We start from the raw sequence: 25,129 nt of genomic DNA on the forward strand, positions 1-25,129 counted from the left end.
GTGCCTTCCCTTGCAGCACCTGCACCCCTCCCTGCCTCCGCTTCAGCCCCGCTGCTCTCCTGCCCAGGATGTCCCATCCATGCGAGCAACCCCCTTCCCTCTCACAGACCCCTGTCCACGCACCGCCCAGGTCCTTCCCAGCAGTTCCCAGTGATGCTCTGCCATCACCCAGGCTGGGGGAGGCGGCGGCAGTGGCCGTTCCCCCTCAGCTGATGTGCTTCAGCAGAGCGGTACAGGCCCCACAGCTCAGACCCACACCTGCATGGGGTATGCTGGGTCTTCCTGAGCACAGGTGCTGGTTGCGATGGGGACCCCGGACCCAGCCACAGAGTGGAGCAAGCCCCGACACTCAGCGCTGCAGCCATACAACATCCCCAGCATGGAGCACGCGGTGGTGCTGGCATGCAAGGACACGGGAGTAGGGGACAGCACAGCCCCACACCCAGCCAGGTCCCCTCCCCACAGCAGAGACTTTCTGCTTGGCCCCATCGCAGAAGCAGCTTGGCCACGGCTTTCGGGCAAGCCAGCAAGCAACAGCCTCGGTGTGCAAGGCGGGAAGCTGCACTTGAACAGTCTGGTGCCTGTGCTAGTGGTGGGGTTTTTTTTGCTAATTAGAAAGTAGAGCAATGACGTTTTAGGATTGTACAATGTGATGGTGCCTTTCAAAAGCAAATCTGGCACTTGCAGTGGCTGATGCTTTGTGAGACAAGTAATCAGGACTTTAAATAGTTACTACACACGTGCACATGCAAAGATTAAGCAAAATAGCCCTGATGTAACATTGCAGCCAGGCAAGAGCAGAGGAAGTCCTGTTCAACCAGGCAAAAACGCTCTCAGTTTATTATGGTGTCGTGCGTGCCATATATAGTTGATTAATCGCTATGTGAATTAGCTTGCTTGAAGAGCAGAAGGGTGTTAAAGGCAGGCTTTTTGGAGGTGGCACATGTCACTCCTCTCTCTCGTCCGCTGGCTGAACCCACTTTGTAGCAATAAAGAGTAACAGTTTGTCTGCTCTTTGCTTTCTTGCGTGCCACCACAAACACAAACTCAAGGGCAAAAACCCAAAGAACCTAAATAATAAATGGGAATTTGACTGAAGCCATTTCAGCCAAGATGGCCACTTTGGGACCACTGACATCTTGGTCTGAGCCAGGCTGGCTTGTGGTCGCCAAGGGGCTCCCAGCAGCCCCAGGCAAGCCTGTGCAACCTTTTGGGGCCATCCATGTCTGACGCGCAACCAAGAGACAGAAGCAGGAGCCTGAGTTGCTAGGACATTCAGTTTTTATTGAACACTTTAAATAAGCTGGGTATATATTACTGGCAATTATTAATAATAAAAACCACAAGAGTTCTGCATTCACCAGTGCATTGTGCGGGAGGGAGGAAAGCCGGCTCCCACCCTTGCCAGGGGCTGGGCAGCCTGGCCATGCTGCTCACCAGCCCCTTATCCCCAGTGCCAGGATGGCACCTGGCCCCTCTGCCAGCACCCCGCTCCCAAACCCATGTACTCCCAAACCCATGTGCTGGGGGTAAGCGGAGCGCTGTGACAGCTCAGCACTCAGCTGTTGGTGCTGGGTGGGCACAGGCAACTCAAGCACTGGCAATCTTCCCCCTGCACTGTACCCTGGGCATTGCCCATCTCCCAGCCCCCTTCACGCCTCTCCCTGCATCAGGAGAGCATGGGGACACCCCCCCAGCCCCACAGGGTCCCCCAACACAAACATACACACACTGACCCCTCCACCCCCAGCCCAGCCCTGCTCATCCCCCAGCCTGGGAAATGGCAAGGGGGCTCCTGGTTCTCCTAGAGGAGCAGGCTCGTTGCACACCCCTCTGTGACAGCTCACAGAGCAGTGAACCCTTGGGGAAGAGAAATCCTGCATCCAGGGTTTGAGCCCCCAGGTCCCTGGGGGGACCAGCCCTGCTGCCTGGGGCAGCGCTGCTGCGTGCTCAGAGCAGGGGTGTTATTGCACTTCAGTCCCCGGCAGGGACCCAGCCCATCCCCGGGGGTCCCCACAAATCCCCAAGACTGATTCTGGTGGGATGGGTGCCCAAGTGCCTAGGCAGCACTGTGGCAGCCATGGCATGGGGCACCGTGGCCACCAGCAGCCACCAAACACGGAGCGAGCCAAGGCAGACCGTGGGGACATGCCGGGCTCCCGCGGCTGCTCGGTGTTGGGGCTGCAGAGGGGTCTGGGGGGCGGCTGGACTCAGCCTGGCCCCCCAGGGCTCCCCGGCACTAGGATTGTGCCTCTGGCAGCTTCAGGCTGGGCTCCGCCAGCACCGGCCCCGCGGCTTTCTGGTGGTGGCTCCGGTCGTGGTAGAGGAGGCTCTTGGTCTCGCAGTTGAGGTTCTGGTAGCGGGGCGGGCTGGGTGCCGGCTGGTGGCAGACAGAGGTGAAGCTGAAGGGACTCAGGCAGCAGCCAGGGCAGGGCAGCACTTCGTCCTGCTCCATGACACTGGAGCCGTGCCCAGGCAGCATGGCCACACGCTCCGTCCGCTCCAGCGTCGCTGCGCAGGGGATGCTGAGCTCAGAGAAGCCGTGCTCCAGCCCGCTGCCCCAAGCCAGGGGTTTGCTGACCACCTCGTCATTGTTGTTGAAGAGGAGCCCGCTGGGGGCTTGTGGCTCTGGCTGCCAGGGTTGGGTGCCCGAGGATGCCGTGCGGATAAAGTTGCTGTTGGGCGGCGGCGGCAGGGGCTGTGGCGGCTCGGGGCTGTCGGGGCCACAGTCCATCCGCTCCTCCGCCCCAGGGTTGAATGGAGAGGCTCGTCCCCAAGCTGGGGGAGGAAGGAGGGCGGGAGGCTGGGGGTCATCAGTGAGACAGGGAGACCCCATGCCTAGCGCCAGGCCCCCCCGGTGGGGCAGCTCGGGGGAGGTGGGCAGTGAGTGGCACTTGCGGGGGGTGGCGGCAGGGGCCGAGAAGTCACACTGCACCTCCACGGCGGGCTCGGGTGTTATGGGGGTGCCGAGCTGGAGCAGGGTGGGGGGCGGCAGGTCGAAGGTGAGTGAGATGACTGACTTGCTTGGTGTGTCAAAGAGCTTGATCTTCCCCCCCTTTAGGTCCTCACGCTGGGAGAAGGGGTTGACGCGGGGGGGCGTCTCCTTGGTCCTGGCCCCGCCGTAAGGCTCCAGTGAACGCAGCAGGGCGGGCAATTTCAGGGAGAACATGTCAGACTGGCTGCGGGACAGGCGCTGGTCCGGCTGCAGGTGCTGCGTTTCCAGTTCACGCAGGGGCGACTGTTTGGCACAGCCAGCTGCCCTCCCGGGTGCCCCTGGGCATGGGCACAGGAACGGGTCAGCAGCTGCCAGCAGCTGTCGCTGAGGGGTGCTATGGGGTGCTGGGCACCCAACAGCCCTGGGGTGCACCCCAAGAGGGGAACAGTGACTGGTTCCATCCTGCAGACCTCATGCAACCCCTGTCTCCTTCCCCTACAGCTGCTGAGGTAGCATGGGACATTGCACATCCCCCCTCCTTGAATCCCTCTACAGCCTGTCCCTCAGACACCCACATACCATTGAACGTGGCCGCCATCCCAGGTGTGGGCAGGCTCTCCCCAATGCTGAAGAGGGTGGCCCCGGTGCCCTCCACGTCCGGCTGGTGCTGCAGGATGTCCTCCAGGCACTGCGTGATTTCCAGAAATGAGGGGCGGGAGGTGGGCTCCATCTGTGGGTAGGAGGGGTTTCCCGTCAGGTCTGAGGTCTCCTAAGCACCCCAGGGAGCACTGCCCAGCAAAGGCAGCTCCCTGCCTCTTCCCCTGTGCAGGCAAGGCTGCCTGTCCTGCCTAGCTGCCCCAGCAGGGAAGGGCAGCCAAGATGGGAGGCTCACGCTGCAGCAGTGGAAAGCAAGCTGGAGGAAGGCTGATGGGCAGTCGATTCCCACCATGGTGCGGAAAGTGGTGATGTCCAGACCAAAGTCCTGCGCCAGGGAAAAGAGGAAGAGTGAGATTGGGTCCCTTGGGACACCACATGGCCTGAGGGACACAGAATGGCCTGCCCTGCCCCCCCCCCCCCCCCCCCCCCCACTGACTGCGTGTCACCCAGGGCTGCGGACCTGGCAGCACCCCAAGCTGGGGCAACGCTGGGGGATGCGGGGACACAGATCCCTCATGCTCTCTGTCTGAATCCAACTGTCCCCTTCTCCCTCCCATGCTGACTACGGGCTCTGATGACAGGATATTAGCAGAGAGCATCCCTCCCCGGGCAGCATTTGGGACACAGCACCACTGTCCCAAGATGCAGGGCAGCTCCTGCACATGGGGCTCTGCCCAGCACAGGATGGTCCCCTTCATTTGGTGAAGTGGTCCCAGCCCTGGTGCTGCTGCCCACCCACCCACCCTCCCTCCCTGTCCCCGTCCCAGGGAGTCACCTCGGTGCGGGGCAGGTAGTCGGGGTCAGCGGGGACACGAGCGATGGTCTCGCACAGGATGATGCCGTACGCGAACACATCGGCCTGCAGAGAGCAGGGAGTCATGGCGGGGCCCTGCAGCCCCGAGGTGACATGCCCACCCTTCCATAAACCCACAGCCTCCCTCCTCCCTGCGGAGCCACGCTGGGGGCCCTGCCACCTCACCACCAGAGGAATGCCCAGTTCTTTCCCTCTGTGTGCCCGAACGCCCCCAGGGCTACAAATCCTGCAAACTGCTGGCAGTGCAAGCCTGGATAAAGCCCCCCCCCCACAGCAGCCAGGGAGCCTCACCTTCTCGTTGTAGATCTCCCCTCGCAGCACCTCGGGCGCCATCCAGTACGGGGAGCCCACCACAGCCAGTGGCTCCTTCTCGCTGCCCTCGCTGGGGGACATGGTGGGAGATCAGGGGCTGCCCACAGTCCCCTGTCCCTGTCCGACCTCCCATCTTCCCACTGGGGCAGCCCAAATCACCATCTCCATCTCCCTTCCTGGGCTAACCCTCCTCCATGCATCCTGCAAACTCATCTCTCCCCACCCACACCATCCCCTTCTCCAGCCCCTCTTAGTCAACCCCAAACGTGTCCATCTGCCCCGAGTCACCACTGTTGGGGATCACCCCCACCACCCCCCATCCCTGCCCTTCTAGTTGAATCCCAAATGTCCACCTTTCCCCAGCTCCTGCTCCGCGTCGGCTGGAACCCCCCCACTCCAAGGATGGGGACGGAGGGGTGGACGCTGCCCACGCACCTGTAGGTGGGGATCTTCTCTGCCAAGCCGAAGTCCCCCACCACAGCCGTGTAGCCGTTGGCCTCGCAGCGCACCAGGCAGTTCTGGGGGCACAGGAGGACCCCAGTCACATCGATCACACCAGCCCTGCCTCACCGGCCGCTGCTCCCGGGATGCCCCGGCACAGCACAGCCTCCTGCTCCCCAGCCGGCCACGCCTGGGGCAGCAATGTGGGTATGGGACAAGGTAAACGCGATGCCTTAGAGCATCCTGTACCTTGGAGGTGAGGTCACGGTGGAAGATGCCCTTGGAGTGCAGGTAGCGCAGGCCACGGGCGATGTCGAGGGCCAGCTTGACACGCGTAGACCAGGAGAGGGGCACAGGGCTGTCCAGCAGCTGCTCCAGGTTCCCACCGTTCATGTACTGATGGCAAGAGCCGGGCCACTGCATCACTGCACCCCACCTCCCTCCCATAATGCTGGATGCCCATCTCTCATCCCACCGCATCCCCCAAGCACCCCACGGCACAGCCTCCCAGTAAACCTTGCCCTGCGCATGCACCACGGGCTGCGAAAGTGTCCCCACAGCCATCACTGTGTCCTCCCCAGGCCTGCGGGAACCCCAAGACTCATGGCCGTTGCCCCGCTCTCACCTCCGTCAGCGCGTGAAGCTGTCCCTGGTGCACACACACCCCCATGAACCTGTGAGATAGAGGGAATCTGAGGGTGACCACAGCAGGGACCAGCCCCAGGAGCTTATCCAGGGCTGGCGGTAGCTCCAAACATCCCAGGCTAGGGAAGGGGGGTGCAATGGGGATGGTAGTGGGGGAGCAGGTCCTACCTGAGGATGTTGGGGTGCGAGAGGCGGTTCATCAGCTGCACCTCCCGCAGCATGTTGCCCCGGTTGCTGGTCAGTTTGTTCATCTTCAGCACCATGATCTGCCCTGACTGGCGGTGCCGCACCTGGAGGGGGGTGCAAAGGGAGGCTGAGCCCCACGTGTCTCTGCAGCCCCCCCAGACAGCAGCATGCACCCAGCACCCACCCCTGTCCTAGAAGCAGGAGCTGGGGACCTCACGCAGTTGAGGCATGGGGCACCCCAGAGACTGTTAGGGCTAGGGGGGGGCTCTCCTAGCACAGCCCCAAGGACCCCCAGTGCTGATGACACACATCCCCATCCTCCCCAGAGCACCCTGCTCGTCATGCCCCCAACACCACTACACTGGCCAGCCCTCCTGGAGAGGCAATGGCAACTCCTGCAAGCTGTGACCCCAACCCTGCAGCAAGGACAGGCAGCAGCAGGATTGGGGCGCACCAGGGAGGGCTTTTTTGGGTCAGTACCACCCAGCCAGACCCTACCAGCACGGGATGGAGGACAGAGGGGGCACACTGCCCCCCCGAACCAGCCCCATGGTTGGCCAGTGTTGCCCCAGTGCATGACCCCGGCCTGGCAGGGTACAGCGCTCAGACGAGGCTGTATAATTAGCTGGCCCCAGCCTGACGCTGTCATGTAAGCGGGGAGCCTGGCCGCCTGCCAGGAACAGCAGCTGGGAGCATGGCCAAGCACAGACACCCCTGTCCTCCTGGAGCCCCCTGGCACGTGCAGGGCGAGGGACGAGCATGGATTCCCCTGCCCCAGCACCATGCTGGGGGCGGGGGGCCAAACTGGTGCTGAGGGTCCCCTCCTGAATGGGTGCTGGGGGTGGGATGGGACACCCCCTGAGCAGCAGCCGGTGGTGGGGGACAACCCGGCGGATCCCAGCTGCCCCCCGGCACACACCGAGCTGTGCACGGAGGCACAGGCATTCCTCGGTGCTGCCGTCAGCTCCCTGCTCTTCTCCTTTTTAGTCGATGCTGGTTGAGGCTGCTGTGTCAGTGCCAGCCCCTCGCCACCCCTGTGCTTCAGGGATCGCCTCACTGGGCAAAACATGGGGGTCTGGCTGGAGGCAGGGTTCCCAGTGACCCCCATCCTGCTCACAGCTTGGCCCCTGTCCCCACCACAACGTGGGGAGGCTGGCAGGCTGGGCTCTCTGGGGCTCTCTTACCACCTCACAGCTGCCATTGCTTTGGGGAGCAGCTGTCCTGGGGTGCACGCTGAGATGGGGACCCATCCAGCACCCAATACCCTGGGGATTGGCAGCAGCTCACCCCCCTGCAAAGGGCCTGGGGGAGAAATTATGCTTTATAAAGATCCCTCTACATGTCTGGGTGCACCAAGGCCAAACCAGCCCCAGGCTGAGTGGAAGCAAGAGGCAATAGCCTAGCCTGCCCCACCCTGCCACCACCAGCTCACTGAGTTCATGGGGAAGCTCCAAATAATTCGGCAGCCCCCTGCCTGTGGGCACCCCTCCAGCCAGCACCAGGCAGGCAGCCAGAACCCCTGGCCTGTGGGCAGGGTCCACCTGGCAGCAGAGATCAGGATGGACCTTGGATGAGTAAGGAGGGGACACCCCAGACACCCGCCACTGTGAGTCCCCATCCCGGCCCCCCACCACACTGTGGGGAGAGGGGAGGATGCATTTCCCCACACCACCTCGCTGAGCACTGGACAAAGCTCCTGGGCTTGGGGAGAGTCTGTCCCAGGGTGACGGTGCAGTCCATGCTGTGGGGAGCATGGCTGTGTGCACCCAAGCTGCCCCATCTAATGGCACCCAGGTCCTCCCGGTGCCCACCACCCTGCTCACCCCACCCCATCACTGCCCTGCAGTGCCTGGTACTGCTGCCAGCCCCATCCCAGTGTCCTAGGGCTCCCTGCCCACACTGCACCAGCAGGCAGAGCAAGGAGCACCCGCAGTGTACCGCCACCATTGCTGTCTTCCCTCTGCCCCATCGCCAGCGCAGGGCAGCTGGAGGCAGCACCAGACACAGAAACGGGGCTCCCAGCCTGGATTTGGTGGCTGTGGGAGCTTTAAGGAGGGGACCTCCCTGGCCAAAGCAGGGTGGGAAGTGTCTCCCTTTGCCCCTCCAGCTCCTTGCAGAGCCAGAGCCCCAATGAGGCCAGCAGAATCCACCAACCCCCCAGCGCGCCCAGCAAAGTCCAATGCTCTGGACTCAGCTCACCCACGGCAGCGCTGCCTTCCCTTCCCACGCCACGCGGGGCTGGCAGGACGGGCTTGGTCGGTTTGGCTGGCACAGGCAGCTGCCAGGCACCAGGACCTGGGCTCGACGGCGCTGGCAGGCTCAGCCCCGCCAGGATGGCTGCAGGCGGCGAGGCTTCGCCACCACACGCCCACGACGGGAACGCCGGGTGGCACGCAAGGCGCTGGCACTCGGCGGCTACGCATCGTGGGGCTGGCTGGGTCCCTGCCAGCAGCAGCGTCCCTGAATCAGAGAGCAGCCCCCGGCGGGCACTCGCTCAGCCCCACATTGCTGGGATGTACCCATGGCTGAATTCCTCGTTAACAAGCCTCCCGACATTGCAACAGACTGGGTCAGGTCTGAGTGCAGCCACACGGCATTGAACGCCTTAATCCTGGAGGAGAGGCAGCCTGGGGGAGGGAAGGTCTGGTGAAAGCCCCTTCCCTGGGATTTCTCCCAGGGATCCCAGGAGCCTGGTGCTCTGCTCCGGGACTCTGTCCCCAGGGGCAGGGAGGGCTCCAGGGGCTCCTAGGACAGCCCCAGCGCCACGCAGATGGGACACGACCTCCTCGAGGGCACCCGGTGCCCTGAGCTCGCTTGCAAGGCCCCATCCTGCCATCTCCCCCGCATGCTCTGTGGCTCAAGGCCAGCTGCTTGGGCTTCCCACGGCCTCCCATGCACGCTGGCCAGTTTATCCAGTCTGGCCAGGTGCTAGCACCAGCCCAGGGCCCTGGCTGCCCCTGGGAGCCTCGCAAGCCACGACCCCAGGCAGGACGCACTCCTTGCTAAGGGAAGTTTCCTTCCCTGCTGCCATCTGGGGAAAGCAGCGGGCAGCAGAGCGTCCCCGGGCAGGACGTCGTCCCCCCTCGCCTCTCCGTGCTTTGGCATGCCGCCCAGGAATCCCAGTGCATTCCCCAGAGCTGAGCTCAGCCGGGCAGCCCTGCCGGGGTGCGGGGTGGAGGACAAGCCTCCGGCCTCCACCCAGGAGCCAGGCAAGCCCTCGCCCCTTGCAGGTGCCCACCAGCACCCCACACGGACCCCCACTGGGTGCTTCATGAGGGTACCACGGCTGAGCCGGGGTGCCATGGTGTGTCAGTCCCCATCCCATCTGTTGCCAGCACACAGGGCTGGGGGATGGGACAGGGCTGGCGGCGGCCCCAGCCTGGGCACAAGGGATTTGAGCTCTTTTAACAGCGGAAATTAGAGTCTTATTTAAAGAGCATGCTAATCAGAGCGAGCAGACGGCCTGCTCCCTCCCCCCAGCCGGCGATCCTGTCTAGACACGGGGTGAAGCCCCCCCACCACTGCCCCACCCCGGGGGTCTCTGCAGCCAGCCCCCCTCCACTCCACGCTGGGGACAGGCTCGCACATAGCCACACTCAGTGCACGTCTCCTTGCCACAGCACAGGCAAGGCACAGTCACGCAGGGACATCATCCCACACCCCTTGCCCCAGAGAGACCAGTAGCAAAACATGGGAGGGCAAGAAAGGGACCTAGCAACACCACTGGTAATCCCACAGCCGCCCGCAATGGCTGCACCTCAGTTCGTGTTTCCCTGCGTTCCCAGTAGCGCAACAGGTCTTTTACTGGGTGGGACTGGAAAACCCACTTATTGCATGGAAAAGGCAGAATCGGTCAAGACTGAGTTCTTGCAGGGAAGGAAAAGGACCAGGGCACGCAGCACCCGCTCCCAATGAACGCTTGAGCATCATCAGCCCTCACCGCCCGCGGTCCCTGGAGCAGCACCATGGGCATACCAGGAACCTGGGCAGAGCCGGCGTTGCGCCGCAGCGGCGCGGCTTTGCCACCCCTCACCGGCAAGGCCAGAGCACGCCCCGTGACAGCGCAGGAGAGGTGCCAGCTGGTCCCTGGCTAGTCAGCACAACGCGTTTCCAGCGCCTGGGGCTCCTGAGCGGTGACAGCAGGGCCAGGGCTGCTCCCGGCCTTGCCGCGGCTGGCTGACCTCGGCAAATTCGCTTCCTCCCCGCCTGCCTTAGTTTCTCCATCTGTGTCACACTGCTCCACCCTCCTTTGTAAAACAAGGCAAGGTCCACTGATGAAGGGCAGCAGATAAGAGGGAGAGAGTTGTGTCATTAGTTGCACTGGCAAATTGGGAGTAAATACAAAATCTCAAAGGTTGGCGGGGAAGAGAGCAGAGATGGGCAGGTGACAGCGGTGCCAAAGCCTCTCCTGAGCTCCGTCCGTGCTGGGAGATGCTAATCCCCCCCCCCAGCACTGTGGAAATGGGGCGCTGGGCTGCGCACATGGAATGGCTTGGGAAGCAGCATCTCTAAGAGGGCATAAGGTGCAGAGCTGGATGAGTGAAGATCTCTTGATACAGCCCCCAGGAGAGCAAAGCCAGGATGCTGCCTGTAGCTCCCGTGTCTGCTACAGACTGCACACAGGAAGGTAAGAGAGGGATTTGGGGAAAACATGCAACAGTGGTTTAAAGGCTGGAGAAAATGACTGGCACAAACACACCTGGCTCGATCTGCTCAGCCTATCAGAGATGGAGAGGCAGCTCGCTGCAATGTCTGTGTACCTGAAAAAACAGGTAGGCCTGGTGCACAGGGGAAGGCAATGAGAACCAGCTGCTCCAGAAGGAAACAGCCCAGCTCTGCAGCACAGCGGGCGATCAGCTGGGAACAACCCCCCGGGAAAAGGGCAGCTTTTCATCACTGGTCCCTCCCGTTCGCTCTAGATAGCCTTTTTGAGAGAAGCGCTTGGCTGGAGCATGATAAGGCTCAACCCAAAGGCTAGCTTGGGACACCAGGGCTCAGACATGCTGAGCCCTTTGGCTTTAATGCTGGGAAGACAGCTGGACACCCGTGCCAGTCAGACTCATCCTGCCTGGCTCATCTGCACACCAGGGCTGAGCTACCTGTGTAGGGACAGAGACGTCCAGTTCCCCTCCCTGTCCCCCACACCCACCAAGGCTGGAATGAGGCCGGACTCAGCAGTCACACAGAGCAGGGAGCCACAAGTGCCCACGGCCATGGAAAGCAACAGCAGGAACAAGGGAGGTGGGAGGAAAATGGGTCCTGTGCTGCCCTGCCAAGCTCCATCCTCCTCGCAAGCTCAGGCAGCCAAACCCCAGCTCAGATCCCAGGCTTGTCCCACCATCCTGCTGAGCTCTTGGACTCAACCCACCGCACGAGCACAAAGCCCCATCTGGCCCCCTCCTGCCCCTGCCTCCTCTCCGACATGCACACACGTTGGCTCCTGCCGCCTGATCCCACTCCCACCCCCCAACCTCCGCCAGTCCCCCAAATCCTACATGCAAGTGGCCCCACAAAAACATGAACAACGGGTGAGAGAAGGAGCACTTTATGGCTCCTGCAGGGCCTGGGAAAACTGAAACATCGAGGCAAGGAGAGACCGTGGCCTGGCCGAGACACAGGAGCATCCATTATTAAAGAGCTGTATCCACGCCTGACATTATTAAATGCCTCCCTCTGCTCCGAGGTGCTGCTGTGCGCTCCAAGCCAGAGATCAATAGCAGGAACCTGGCCAGCGGAGAGGCCATGGCTCCGGAGGGGCAGGAGGGAGCACGGAGGAGAGGGACCCCTCTGCACGCCCGCCACAGCCCCGTGCAGGACACCTCTCTTGTGGCTGCACAGGAGCTGGGTCTGGGGTCTCCCGTCTGAGCGGGGAAAGGTGGCAGGGCTGGAGACGGACCCCACAGTCCTGCTGGGATGTGGATGCCCGGTTGTGCTGCACGTGGGAGCGTGGTCCCACACGGGGACACAGCACAGTGCTGCCCGGGACCCCAGCGACCGTGGTGGGACATGGTGGGGGTCCTGCTGCTTTTTGGCTTACACTGCCCAGCCCAAAGCTGCTCTTTGAGGGAGGTGAAGCCACTAGAAGCACGACTTAAGGGCAGTCCTTGCCCAACAGCTTGTGGCATCTTAAGCGATGCCGAGGATGAAAACAACATGTGCACACACCTCTCCTCGGAACGGGAGGGGCGGCCGTGGCGGTGGGGCAGGGCACAGCCCCTCAGCCCTGGCAGCAGCGCGGGGGCTGGCAGGGTACCCTCACCACACACCTCCGCCGCACTGTTGGGACCCCGAGCTCCCCACCAGCACCCACGCACCCCTAACCAGGGTGTGGGCCACACACGGGCATCCCCACTCTGGCTGTCCCGGAGAGGACGGAGACAAAGGCAGCTCCGGGGTCCCAGCCGGGGACCAGCCCCTGCGCTGCTCTCACCGCACCCCAGCCCTCTCCCAGAGCCGGTCACCTTCGGGAGCTCCCGCGGGGACCCTGCACACCCACCTGCCCAGCGCAGGCTGGAGCAGGCCCAGCAACGCTGGAAACCACCTCGGACGGCTGCAAACACTGCCTGCGTCCCCCGACACAGGCACACCCTGGGCCTGGCGGGGTCGGGGCTCCAGGCTCTTAACTGGGGTCCCCGGGACTGGGGTACCCGCCACCCCACCCGTGCCCCGGCCCCCCACGCGGCCCCGTTGTGACCCCCCGCCGCAGCGCTTCGGAGCGCGCAGCCCTCCCGGGCTGTAAACAGAGCCGACACTCCCCTCCCCCCCCGCACGGAGGGACGGAGCCACAACACCCGCGGTGGGGACGGGGCTCCCCGGCACCCCAGGTCCTCGCCGCACCACATCCCACCCTGACCTCGCACAGCCGCCGGGGGGCCAGACGCCCCCCCCCCCCCCCCCCAACCCCGCGATCCCCCCCCCCCCCCCGCGCACCCCACCGGGGGCCTGGCCACGGACGGAGGATAGCCAAACCCGTCGGGATGCCTCGCCATCCCCGCCCCGCATACCTTGAAGACCTCGGAGAAGAAGCCGGCCCCGATCTTCTCGCAGTAGAAGTCGTCGATGCGCGCCAGGGTGGAGACGGCGCTGCGCAGCGCCCGGTACGAGGAGGGCCGCAGCCGCCCGCAGCCCGGCCAGGGCCCCGCCGCCGCCTCCCCCTCGCCCTCCCCGGACCGCCGCGGCAGTTTCTCCCACTCCATGTCGGTCCCGCTGAGCACCCCCAGCGCCATTCACATCCCCCGCCGGGCAGCCCCGCCGCCGGGGCGCCGCCGCCTTCCCACACCCCCCGTTCCCGGGGCGAGGCTAGCGGCGGCGGCGGCGGCGCGGGGAGGGGCGGGCAGTGCTCATGGCCCGGTAGCGGTGCGGCGGCAGCTGCCCGACCCCCGCCGCGGCCCGGGGCTACGCCTCCGCCGCCCCGAGCGCTGGCACCGGCGGGGCGGAACCGGGGCGGTGACAGCCCTTAACTCCTTAGGAACCGCCGCCGCCGAGCGCTGCCGGGCGTCCGTGTGCTCCCACCTCCCCGCCCCGCCCCGGCGGGCAGCGGGGATCCTCCCCGCCCTTGATGTCCTCACCGGCCCCTGCAGGGTCCGTGGGTGCCCAGATGGCATCTCGGTGGGCTCTATGAGGACCTGAGGTCCCGGGGTGCGGCTTGGACAGACCCGGTGGACACAGTGCTCTGGTCCTCCCCTACCCCGGGACCTGTCTGGATGCTCCTTGTAGCTGCGGGACTCTTTCCCCCCGGGTCCCACCTGGATGCACGTTGTAAATGCGGGAGTCTCTTCCCTGGGCCCTGCCCGGATGCTCCCTGTAGCTGCGGGACTCTTTGTCCTTGTAGCACCCTGAGCGTGGGGATCTGATCCCCCATATATCCAGCACCACCCCATACAGTGTCGTGGCTCCGACTCCCCCATACGAGCAGATGCTGGCAGGATGGGTCCCACTGGTACAGGCTCAGATCTCTCCTCACAGCCACCATTGGGCTGGATGGATGCTGTGGATGTGGGGCTCTGATTCTCCCCATGCACCCACCCCTGCCTGGATGGGGTCCCAGCAGCTGTGGGGTCCATGCTCCAGAGGAGCAGGGAAGCGCAGCCTCCTAGTGACAGTATGCCCAGTGCCTGTTGCACCCCTTCGCGTCTCTCCCTTTCCCAAGCTCTTCCACTTCTCCCCAGTTCCTTCCTGCTTCCTGCTCACCCCCAGCCCGGCCTTTTCCCTGCTCCCAGGCTGATCTGGACTCCCTGCAGCTGGATCTGCCCTTGGTCCTTGGCACCCACCTGCCTGTGCCGGCCCAGCCCTGCCGCAGCCGCCTCCTGAGGTGCTGCCACAACCCTCCTGTGCTGCCCTGCTGCTGCAGCTACCCTGCAACTGCTTTGTTCCGGCCTTTTCCCTGTGCGGTGCAGCTGGCTCCACACGGCCTGCACCCCTCTAGCTGCTCTTCCTGCTGGGAAAAGCAGACACACGGGAGTGTCTCCTGGTGCAGCAATTTTTTTGGCCAGTGCTCAGGTCCAGGTGACACCAAACACAGGCGTAAACACCATGGACCATGAGCTCTGGGATTTCTTCCTTGTCCCAAGAGGAAGAATAACCCTGTGAACTAGAGCAGGTGAACTGAGCCTCTGACTTCTTTATAGCAGGAGCAGCCCCCTGCCCCCCTATGCCCTCTGAAATGTCTGGTATTTCTGCTCTTACAGGTCCACAGAAGGGAGTGGGTCTGTGCAGGGCAAGTTTCCTACATGTAGGGAGGCAGAGCCTGGGGACAGGGCTCTGCCAGTCCCTATCTCATGGGGTCTGAGCCATCCCTTTCATCACCAGTACCGCTCCAGCCTGGTGCTGCTGCCTGCCAGGGTGACTGATGGTGTGTGCCAGGGAGGCTGCTGCAGCCGGGGGGAACCGCGCTGTGCTCGGGCTTTCCGGGCTGCACATGTCTGTCCCGCTGACACCAGCCTGACAGAATGACAGGAGCAGCTTCACAGGCCTTCTGTGATGGGCACGGAGAGGAGACCAGTGCCTGTGTGTGGCGATAGGAGGCTGCAGGCTTTGCCCTTCCACCACGACAGCAGCTGCAGCTCCTGGGATGGCAGTGGGTGCCTTTCCTGCCTGCCTGGGCTCAATCCTTGTACCTGAAATCTGAGCACCCTGCTGCACCCGCAGCCCAGTGACCAGCTCCTCAGTGGTGTAGGGAGCTGCTCAGAGGAGCAAAGCCAGCTCAACTGGGGCTAGAAGGAGAGCAAACATTGCCTCTCCGTCTACCTTGAGTGGACATGAGCAGTGGCCCCCCAAGGATCAAGGCACCTCGACAGAGGTGGGGAGTCCTGGAAAGGCATCTTGCAGAGAGAAGCTCAGGACCATCTCCTGTTCAGGGCTCCTGCAGCTTACAAGTGACTGGGTTTACATCCAATTAAGTTGTAACGGATAAATTAAAGCCCTGGAGACGGCCCTGACTGTGGAAATTGCTGCTGCAGGATTTACAGTCCCTTCTCTCATCAGCTCTGGTAACTCTACTGTGCTATTTCCACCTCACTCTGTTCCTGGCTTGCACAGCAGTGTTGAGCTGAGACATGGCTAAAGGTCCCCAGTGCCCCTAATCCCTCCTGTGGTCCAGGCAGGTACACGCTGGACAGCTGGGTGCAAAGCCAGGCTGGGCTGATCCTGTGGCAAACCCTGAATTAAGCTCCCCAAGCCCTGGTGAGGAAGAGTGGGAAGGAAGCACTGGCTGTGCTCTGCTCCTGTGGAGCTGCAGGGGGGAAAGGAGGGGACTTTGTCCTCTTTGCTCTTCTCGATCTGGGCTCTGCACCTTCCCCTCTCATGGGGAGAAGGCTCAGGGATTCACAAACATCTCCCTGCCTGCTGGGGGTGGTGCATCACCCAGGCAGAGCAGGAGCAAGAGCCTTTCCTACAGCCCAGGGAGGCTGGTGCTGGAGAGGTGGAAGGGCTGAGGGTGTCCTATAAGGATCAGGGCACACCACAGCTGGGGGGTATCCAGGCTGCGTGCAGGGCATGAGAGGTGCAGGGGGTCTTCCACGCAGAAAGCCTGGTGCTCACTGCACCCCCACCTCTATTCCACACCAGCACCTGCGGCATCGGGTCCTTGCAGCACATCTCTGGTTGGGATCAGCCAACAATAACCACCCTGACCAAAGGCTTTCCCGGCTCTGTGTGAAGCTGTGCCAGAGCAGGCGCAAGGCTTCATTGCAGGAGGGTTTTCCAGCCTGGAAAGGGGCTGTGCAGACCTAGAGATGAGCAGGACATGGAGCATCAACTGACTCAAATGACTCCCTTTGGTGCTTTCTCCCAGCATGTGGGTGCAGCCTCTTGGTCCCAGCTCTTTTCCCACATTACCACATACCACCCAGCAGATCTCCACACCTGCCTGTGTCCTGCACATTCCCCAGCTCCCTGCTTATGAGAGGGCCAGTCCATGACAAACCTCTCCCTCTTTTGCCCTGTAGAAACAGGAGAGGGGGGCACAGCAGGGTCTGTTGCAAACTGCTAGGAGGCCTGGTCGGTGCAAAGAGTCCAGAGAACGTGGCAGAAGGTCTGAGTGGTTTATGTGCAGCCTGGCTATGCCCAACAGCACACAGTACAGGTGATGCAGCAGGACTACATTTCCCAGCGCGCTGTGTGTTGCTGAGCTGGTCGAGCGCAGGGCTGTGCAGCACCATGGCTTCAAGCTGCAGCAGGCCACGTCCAGCTGCGAGCAGGGACTGGTAGGGTCCCCACTGTGCAGGCGCGTTGCTGCCCCCACATTCCCTCCCTAGCACTCCAGCTGCAAGGCCAATGCGGGGCTGTCTGCAGCAGGAGGGCTGAAAATCTTGGTTGTGTCATTAATTTTCTATGAGCAGAGTCAGCACAGCACCTGGCAACATTTTCTCACTGCCTCCTGTTAGCTCCTGTTGATGCTTCTCACGCCTGGGTGCTGGTACTGTGACATCTGTGGAGGCAGCATCCGCATCCCATCCCTATCTCTTAGTGGTGGGCAGTGATTTCAGCTCCCGGCTCTGCTTCTCCTCAAACAAGCCTCAGTGCCCCTGCCAGGGTGCACGATAGGGTAGCAGTGGATGAGAAGCCAATGCCTGAACACAGCTGAGTGTGTGCCTGCTGGAGGCCCTGTGGGCTATGAATTTGAAAACATTGAGAACACTGATAAAACAAAACCAACCACCACCTCTGAAAAGAAGGGAGAGGCAGCTCTGGCCATGCCTATACCACCTGTGACCCATGGTGACATGCACCCATGTGAGAACAGCTACATACTTGCAGTGAACCAGCACTGCTGAGAGCTTCATGGTCACCAGAACTGGTCACCTTGTGCCAGACAAGTAGGGGCAATGCTACCACTTACAGCATCTCCCACCCTGCTCCTGAACCAGCCTCAAACAGCTTATCTCCCAATACCTGCCATGGTCCCATCCTCCAAGGCTGCCCAGCAGGTAACAGGGCTGCTCCTTGTCCCCTTGACCTGGCCCTAAGAAACAGGACTCTCAGCAGCTCCACACTTATCCCAGGAGGCTGTGCCAGCCATGCCCCATCTCCTGCCTCTTGCCAGGCTATTAGTAATACTCCCTAGCCACAGCACAGCGTTTCTGAAGTGCTTATGGTTCTGCCAGTTGTAAGCCAGGAGCAGACATGCCAAGAATCTGCTCTGGCTGCAGTGGTGGGCTGAGTGGGACCACATCAGAGCAGGTCTAGGACTGGCCTCAGCTGAGCTGGTGGGGGCAGCCCTGTGACCCACAGCACCAGTTGCAGGAGAGCAGGGCTGAAAGTGTTCAGTGGGTCTTGGCCTACGGCTTTGGGGGAGAGCCTTCACCTGTGGTTCATCACTGCGCTTTGATCCACACGGCCGGACGTTGCTGCAGGGAGGAACTCATAAGCAGCACAGCAATGTGGAGGGAAAGGCTGGTGGGGGCATGCACAGCTCAGCACAGTGACTGCCAGAGGCCCTGCAGAACAAACCCACATGCACAGTCCACCCCAGAGACCCTACATTAACAAGCCAGCATCCTTAGCCTTGCCCTGGCTTCCTTACCCATCCCAGAGCTGACAAAAGGAAAACCTGCAGGAGGAAAGCAATGCATCAGGCTGGAGAACCATTCCCCTGTGAGATCTGAGCTTTTGTCTGGAAGGGCACATCCTACTCCTGCCACAGCAGCATGGGTGAGAGAGATGCTCCCGGTCCCTTCTGCTCTCCTGCCCACAAGTAGAGACTGTAGAGGCCTGCTTATTCACCCAGATGCCTGAACAAGAGGTAGGTGCTGCAAGGGGCTCCCCATCCTCAAGCCAGTGGTCACTCAGGCTACACGCCTCTGAGTAACTCCTTGGCCTGAGCATGGCTCTGTAATCGTCCACACCGCTCAGTTAGTTCCCTGACACAGTTTTGGCCTGTGCTAAATAGGACAGGTTCAAGGAAAGTCATGGGCCAGAGCCATTCCCAGGAGGAACCATGGACACAGCCACCACCAGGCAGAGAGGAGAGATGAGCTGTGTGCTTGTCCTCTTGCCACTGCTTCCTTCCCTTTCAGCTTCCCCTCTCTGTGCCACGGCACAGAGGAGCAGGGTGATGGTGATGGGCTCTGGATGCCCGTGGGAGCCTTTTGCCTGGAGGTCACTGATGCCACAGCCATGTGTGGACAGAGATGCTCTGTCCAGGTGACAGAAGGGCTGGAAAGTGGAGCATCAGTTCTCTGTGCACCAGCAAGATCAGGAGCTCCATGTGACTGGGGGCGTTTCCTAGCCCTTTCCCTTGATCCCATGCCCTGTCCAGACCCTGGCCAGGCAGGGCAGGCTGGAACATGGCTCAGTGTGGGGACGGAAGGCAGCTGCGCTGTGTTTGGCTTGGAAGTTGCCGTCACGCTGCTGCTTGCAGCTGATACAAGCTCTTTATTGCTTCTCCCAGCTATTGAAAATCTCATTAGGTTTAGCGAGCTCTGTGAGCAGCGCTGCCAGCCCTTCTCATCTCCTGCTGTCTCCCATGAGTCAAGGCATCCTGACCTCCAAGGAAGTGTATCAGCACAATCCATGGGGCCTGGGCTGGAAAACCTTCCCACCCCTGGGTCTGGCACAGTCAAGGTGTACCAGGGTCTGCCACAAAGACAAGGGCAAGGAAAGGTGTGGTGTTATTTTACGTGGGGACATCTCTACAACACAACAGAGTGAGGGAGCAGGGCTGTCCACGCACAGCAGCCTTGTATCCCATGGTCAGTAAAAAATCAGGAAGGAGAGCAGGTCCTCTCAGCTACATTAGTGGCAAACATGTGAGGCTGATGGTCTCAGGCCAGCAGTAGTAGAAGCAAATAGTACTTGAGCCAGGACAAGCGGTGGTAATGCTGTCTTGACCTGGGATCTCTGCCAGCTCCAGTGAAAGGTATTGCTGAGATGAATGGGGTAGGGCTTTGATCCTGCTGTGCCCTGCACGCTGGAGCCCTGTTCCCAGGCAGCACCTGCATGCCACCACAACACATTATTACCTTTGATTACCATGGCCTAATTTCTGTCCACCTGTGTCATGGGTGGCCGGTCACCCCACCCTGCTGAGCCCTTGTTCTACAGTGTCTGATTGCACCAGCACTGGAGAAACTGGTCTCCTGGGGTAATTACAGCCAGGAGAGACCCAGTGCTGCAGGCTCTGGGTGAGCCAAGTGTGTCACCACCAGTCCAGCACCTGGGTTGTAAGTCACACCATGATGCATGATGGGTCCTTTCTTATGGGACATTCAGGAGCATCTATGTGGATGCCCTGTAGCCTGGACTCTCATGAAGAAGAACCATCACCAGCATCGTCTCACCAAGGTCCCTGGCGGGATGCTGATATCTTCCTCCCAGTGCCAACCAGGCTTGACCTCCTCCATGGCAGTGGTGAAGGAGCATCCACCCTCCCTCCCCACTGCCTCCTGCCTGGGAACCCTTCTCCCTAGCCTCCTTGTCTCATGGTCCTGGACTCCATGGGATTTCTGCTGGACAAGGAAGAATAGGCCAGAAAAGTGGGGGTTCCCCATGGGAGGTTGTTGCATGAGATGGGACCTTCTCTTTGGCCCCAGGTCAGCTGTGGTGCTGCTGTAGATCTGCTCAGGATCTTCCCCTTGGCTTGACCTTGGGCTGGAAACACACATGACTTTATGCACATATTTATACAACAAAGGGCAACTGCTCTCTGGGCTCTGGACACCATGTCATCCTCACCACTTGCACTGACTTATGAAGACACAGAGTCCTTCTCCCTCCTTCTCCTCCACCTGCCCAGCCTTTGTCGGGAACAGCGTCATGCCGTGACAGGCCTTGGTCAGAGACTGAAAGCGGGGGGAAGCCAGCAGGCTCCCAGGGGGTTCTGCAGGGCCACATGTTGAGGAAGGGGGTGAGCAGGGCCGCAGCCCAGACCTTGGCTTTCCAATGCCCCATGTGTGAGTGAAGCTGCTTTGGGGAGGCACAGCGCTCTGCTGATGGCAACTGCACGGCCAGGATGCAGTCAGACATCGTGGGATGGGCCAGGCAGGAGCCGTGCCAACTCAGAGTCCCCCTGCCAGCAGCGATACCTCCTCCCAGGCATCTCTGGTGCAGTGCCAGGCAGGACAATGGGGCTGTGCAGCCCCCAGAAGACCAGCTAACACCACCAGATGTGCCACCTTCCCCCCTCCACCAGGCCACTGCCTCCATTTCACTGGGGAAACAGCTGCTTGGCTTTTTCTTCCCTATTCATCTGGTTCCTTCTAGGCTCAGGATATTTTGGGCACTTCTCTGTCCCCAGCTAGCCTGGGTGGCATAGGCATTCCTCAGGATTTTTTTCTCCTCTGGAGCTGTACAGGCTGAGAACTGAAAAGGGGAAATGCCAAGCCCTTTATTTAAGACCCGTGTATGGAAGGAGAGGCTCATGACTCCACTGAACACATGCACTCCATCAGCTGTCTGTGAAAGAGAGCTGTGACATATGGGGCCAGCACATGGTGTTGGGTGGAGCATTCAAACGGGAGCAATGTTAGAGGCTTGTGCAATGAAGGAGGTGCAGAGTGAAGTGTTTGTCTAGGAGATAGAGAGCTGCTGCACTCAGTCAGAGAGGGAGACTGCAGGCACAATATGCCACCCTGCCAGAGGGGAGAAGGGGGGATGTGGGTATGAAACACGGGGACAGAAAGAGCAGGTCAGGGGTATTGATCTTGGTGCAGAGACTCTGCCCTGAAAGCCACACCTTCAGGCAGCAGGGTTTGGGGGGAAACTAGTCTGGCCTGAGATGCTGCTCCAAGTCTTATAATTCCCACCTCCTGGGCTTAGCCAGGTTCTCTGTCCAAGAACCAGGGTGGGATGGGCTGAAGATGGCCCTGGGGATGGGAGCAGGAATAGCTGGACCAGATGTGGAACTGCTTGGAGGTCAGAGCTGGAAACCCCGTTTCTGAGTGTATCTTCCTCAAACCAAAACGCAGCATCCCACGCCCCTCAAGCCTTACTCCACCCGGCTGTCAGCTGCAAACTGCTTATGTCCAATTTTGTGCGCTAAAAATACCTTTCTGGATGGTCAGCAAGTGCGCAGCCAGATGGGAGAGGGTTGCAGTCTGAGAGCGAAGGGGAGTGGGGGTGTATTTGGGGTAGGGGTGGGCTGCAGCACAAGGCCAGAGGGGCCTAGGCAAGCTGGGGGGGGGGACGGGGTCATGGGCTGGTTGTCACCGCAGAGGAACATGCATCAAGGTGGCAGTGCCAGAGCAGAACGTCTTGCTTGGCTTGGGTCCATGCTTCTGGGAAGGGGCATAGCAGGGGGGGCATGCACAGATGGACTCAGAAAGGTGGGGAGATGCTCACTGTGGAGAGCAGGCAGCAGTTCCTGCTCCCTCCCCTGGAAACAAGTTGCTGTATCAGAGCAGAGGGGAGGGACGGATGGTTATCCAGCCCCCAGGGCCTGCCACAGCTCTGCCCGGCACCCAGGAGACGCCTCCTGGGACCCCTGCACCCAGCTGGGCTGTCCCCGTCACATCTCTGCTCTCAGCCCGCTGTCCTGGGGGAGGCCAGGCCACGAACAGACCTGGCGGCTCCATAAGCTACCTCAGGAGCAGAGATGGTGGCCTTGGGTGGCCAGTGCCACAAGCGGGAGTCCCTGCCCCGGCTGCTGCCACCAACTGGGTGACAACAAAGATACCCCACCCAATGCCACCCCTCTCCCAGGCCAGCACAGCTCCCTGCAGACCTCCCAGATGTTTTGCTGGGTTCAAGGCAAACTGTGATAACTCACCATGACCAGGCTGTCACCCTGGAGGGATCCCTCTACACCCCAGCATTATGGGGGCTCCCCTTACCCTCCTGCCCATCGGTCTGGGGGAGATGTGCTGTAGGGGACTGGGATGTCTGGGTTTTATTGTGAGCTTGGGGAAAGGGCTGTAGGATTCCTAAGTTCAGAGTGGCACTGTGTACTGGCCTTTGTCCCTGTAATGGCACTGCAAGATCCCTATGTGGAAGAAGGTTCAGGGCTGGTGGGGTTGGGAAGGTTGCTGGAGTGGAGAAAGACCCCACAGCAAGGCTCAGGGCTGGGCTCTAGCCAGGATCCTGTGAGTATTTTCCAGCTCTCCCTGCCAGAAGAGCGTCTGGGCTCTGGCAGCGCAGACTGCAGCCCTGACTGAGGCAGATGCTGCATCCTGGAGCATGTGGAGAGCCAGCCCCCCAGATCACATGGGGTTATGTGCTGGTGCTGTGCAGGGACCAGACACCTGCCTGGCCATCCTGGGGCTGGATCTGACTGGGTTACCCTCCCCAGGCCTGATCCTGACCCACCACCTGTGGGATGACACCCCAGCCTGGCCTCAGCCCAGCCCCATCACCATGGTCGTGTCTGATTATCTATAGGTACGCCCCACACCACACTCCCTCAAGGACAGGTATGAGGTAGGGACAGGGATAAGCCCCACATATATTTCTGTTATTTGTGAGGTCTGACACAGGAATAGACTTTACAGCAGGGGAACATAGACTTTCCACAAAGCCTGATCCTCAAAAGCCACAGCTACTTCTTGTTTCCTTGTGGTTTTTTGGATGGTTTTGAGCCCTCAATGTTCTTCCCTGTCAGAAGTAAAACTGATTGTAAATTGCAGGTTGTTTGGTTTTTTCTCTCTTCAGTCTGAAGGTCTGAGTCCTGTTAGTTCACTGACGATCGAACCAGACCTTCAGGAAACAGCCTATTAATCATATTTATAATGATCAAATCAATTGTCTTGAGGAAGGTATGTGATTGGCTGGTGTTATGATCTGAAAAAATATACATGTCCGCTGTATGCTATAGCAGGAAATCTGTATTAGAAAGCATCTAAAATGGGTTGAGATGGCTCTGTGAGACTTAGCCCTGCTGCAAGGGCTAGAGCAGTGTGTGCAGAGTATGCACAGCCCACACGTGATGTGCTCTTGGAAGCGCAGTGAGTGGTGTCATGGAACTGGAGCTCATCACCTCCCATTGATCATGCCATGCCGAGTTTGGATTAATGAGTTGCTGTGTGACTTGGCAGTCCCTTGGAAACCTTCTCTCATTTGAAGTCCTCTGTGCGGTTCCCAGAGAAGTAAGGCATCATCAACTGAACTAGCAGCTCCGATGCTGGACTGTGTAAGAGCAAGGCATATGACTGAGTGCAGTGGCTTTCAGTATTTCTTCAGCATTTTTCTAGTGCATGCTATACACCAAGACAACAAATCTCAAAAAATGATAAATTTCTAAGGAGGAAGAGGCCAAACACAGATTTCTGGGCCCCAGTGCATTTCAATATAGGGGATAAGAAAAGAAACACATCAGCTGCAATAGGAAGCCTCTTGCACCACATGGGCATTTTTGAAGCTTGGCTGTTTTCTTTCACTAATTTTGCTTCTTTCATATGGCAAAGACAGGCAGTGAGAGTGTCTATATCTAACACTGGGATTTTATGAGGACATTATGCAGGGAGTGCTGGCTGTGCCCGTTCTCCTGGATTCTTGCACTCTTTCTGGCTGCACAGAGGCAAAAAACCCCTAGTTCCCAACGTCCAGGGAAACTCCCAAGGAAACAGGGAGGACATGACTTAGTGTTGGTGCTCTTCTTGCTGCAAGCTTGCTAGAAGACTTTACCCTGTTACCCCTTACCTCACATACAGCTGTATATGAGACAGCTGGACTTGTACTGATGTTCTGAATAGATCTTAGGAGAGACCTAGCTTCCAGAAACGCCTCAGTGTTGCTGCTCTACTGGTGTAATGCAGATAGATACACCAAGTGCTGTCCTGTGGTGCTGAGGATGGTGGTTCCTGGGAAAGGATCTGCCATGGAGCTCTGGGCCAACTGGTCCCAGCCGGGTGGTGAAGAGCACCCTGGGTGACAGCACCTGTTCCCAAAACACTGATTGTGTCAGGCCATAGAGCAATCATGCTCCTCTGTCCAGGGAAACAGAGAGAGAGAGAGGCCTTATAAACCACAGAGTTGAAAGAGGAACTGCCCAGGCGAGCGGTGAGAGCAGAGGGAGACAGGACTCTGGAAGCTTGAGGCTGTGCAGCAGTGAGCTGGAAAGGGGTTCAGAGAAGAGCTTGGTGGTGGTGTCTTCAGGGACAGGAGACTGGGGGAGCAAGCCAGCCTTGGATTATGGCCCAAAATGAGGACTACCCAGGGAATTTCCTCCCATATCAAAAGACCCTGCCTGGCCTAGCCAGGGACAGGAATAAGTCTTCTCCATCCAGCTCCAGGAAGACCCTCTTACCCACAGTACTGTGTGCACTGTCCATTTGTGTGAGCAAGGACAACAGGCAGGACGCAAGAACAACCACAAACCACAGATGAAATGCAAAGAGTAAATTTATTCCCATTATCTCACAACTCAAGGGATCTCTGCAGCAAGACCTGGGCAGAGGCACACAAGCGGGGACACAGGCACCGCGGACCTTGGTCCTTGATAGTCAAATCAAGGAGAGGGAAAAAAGTAAAAAAGAAAAAGAAGAACCCTGGCCTGCTGATTTTGCCTGTATCTATCAGGGATTTTTGCAGGCGTACTTTTCCACTGTGCTTTGACCTTTCCCACAGCAGGGCAGGAATCTCGAGGATGTTTGATAAGGTGCCTCTGAGTTTCTCACAGGCCTGTGCTATACCTAAACACAGACATTCTACCCATCAAGCACACAGGGCTAAGCAACAATTAGTGAGATATATGTGTTTTTCGGCACCCC

General features: G+C 60.1%; 1 protein-coding gene across 2 annotated transcripts; it reads right to left on the reverse strand.

Annotated features, from left to right (window-relative positions):
* Window positions 1-1,263: 1,263 nt before the first annotated feature.
* TESK1 (testis associated actin remodelling kinase 1) lies at window positions 1,264-13,493 on the reverse strand. 2 transcript variants are annotated; one of them, XM_074856545.1, is made up of 10 exons: window positions 12,995-13,491; window positions 5,973-6,094; window positions 5,785-5,833; window positions 5,409-5,555; window positions 5,154-5,236; window positions 4,698-4,788; window positions 4,368-4,451; window positions 3,828-3,917; window positions 3,515-3,665; window positions 1,264-3,273 (listed from the first exon to the last, which is right to left on the reverse strand). In XM_074856545.1, the coding sequence occupies exons 1-10, from the start codon at window positions 13,214-13,216 to the stop codon at window positions 2,240-2,242; spliced, it is 2,073 nt and encodes a 690-aa protein (XP_074712646.1). In that variant the 5' UTR covers window positions 13,217-13,491; the 3' UTR covers window positions 1,264-2,239. The 2 variants fall into 2 exon arrangements, with proteins under 2 accessions (XP_074712646.1, XP_074712647.1); XM_074856546.1 differs by lacking the exons at window positions 4,698-4,788; window positions 5,154-5,236 and having other exon boundaries at window positions 12,995-13,493.
* Window positions 13,494-25,129: the final 11,636 nt, after the last annotated feature.

Source organism: Strix uralensis, chromosome Z (genome assembly GCF_047716275.1).
Source record: "Strix uralensis isolate ZFMK-TIS-50842 chromosome Z, bStrUra1, whole genome shotgun sequence".
NCBI lineage: Eukaryota > Metazoa > Chordata > Aves > Strigiformes > Strigidae > Strix > Strix uralensis.

Coding starts and splice junctions, on each gene's coding strand:
- TESK1 (XM_074856545.1), bottom strand. CDS start 13,216: ATGGCGCTGGGGGTGCTCAGCGGGACCGACATGGAGTGGGAGAAACTG. Junction 6,095..12,994: donor TCTTCTCCGAGGTCTTCAAG/GTATGCGGGGCG, acceptor ACCCCCCTCCAG/GTGCGGCACCGCCAGTCAGG. Junction 3,274..3,514: donor GATGGCGGCCACGTTCAATG/GTATGTGGGTGT, acceptor GCCCATGCCCAG/GGGCACCCGGGAGGGCAGCT.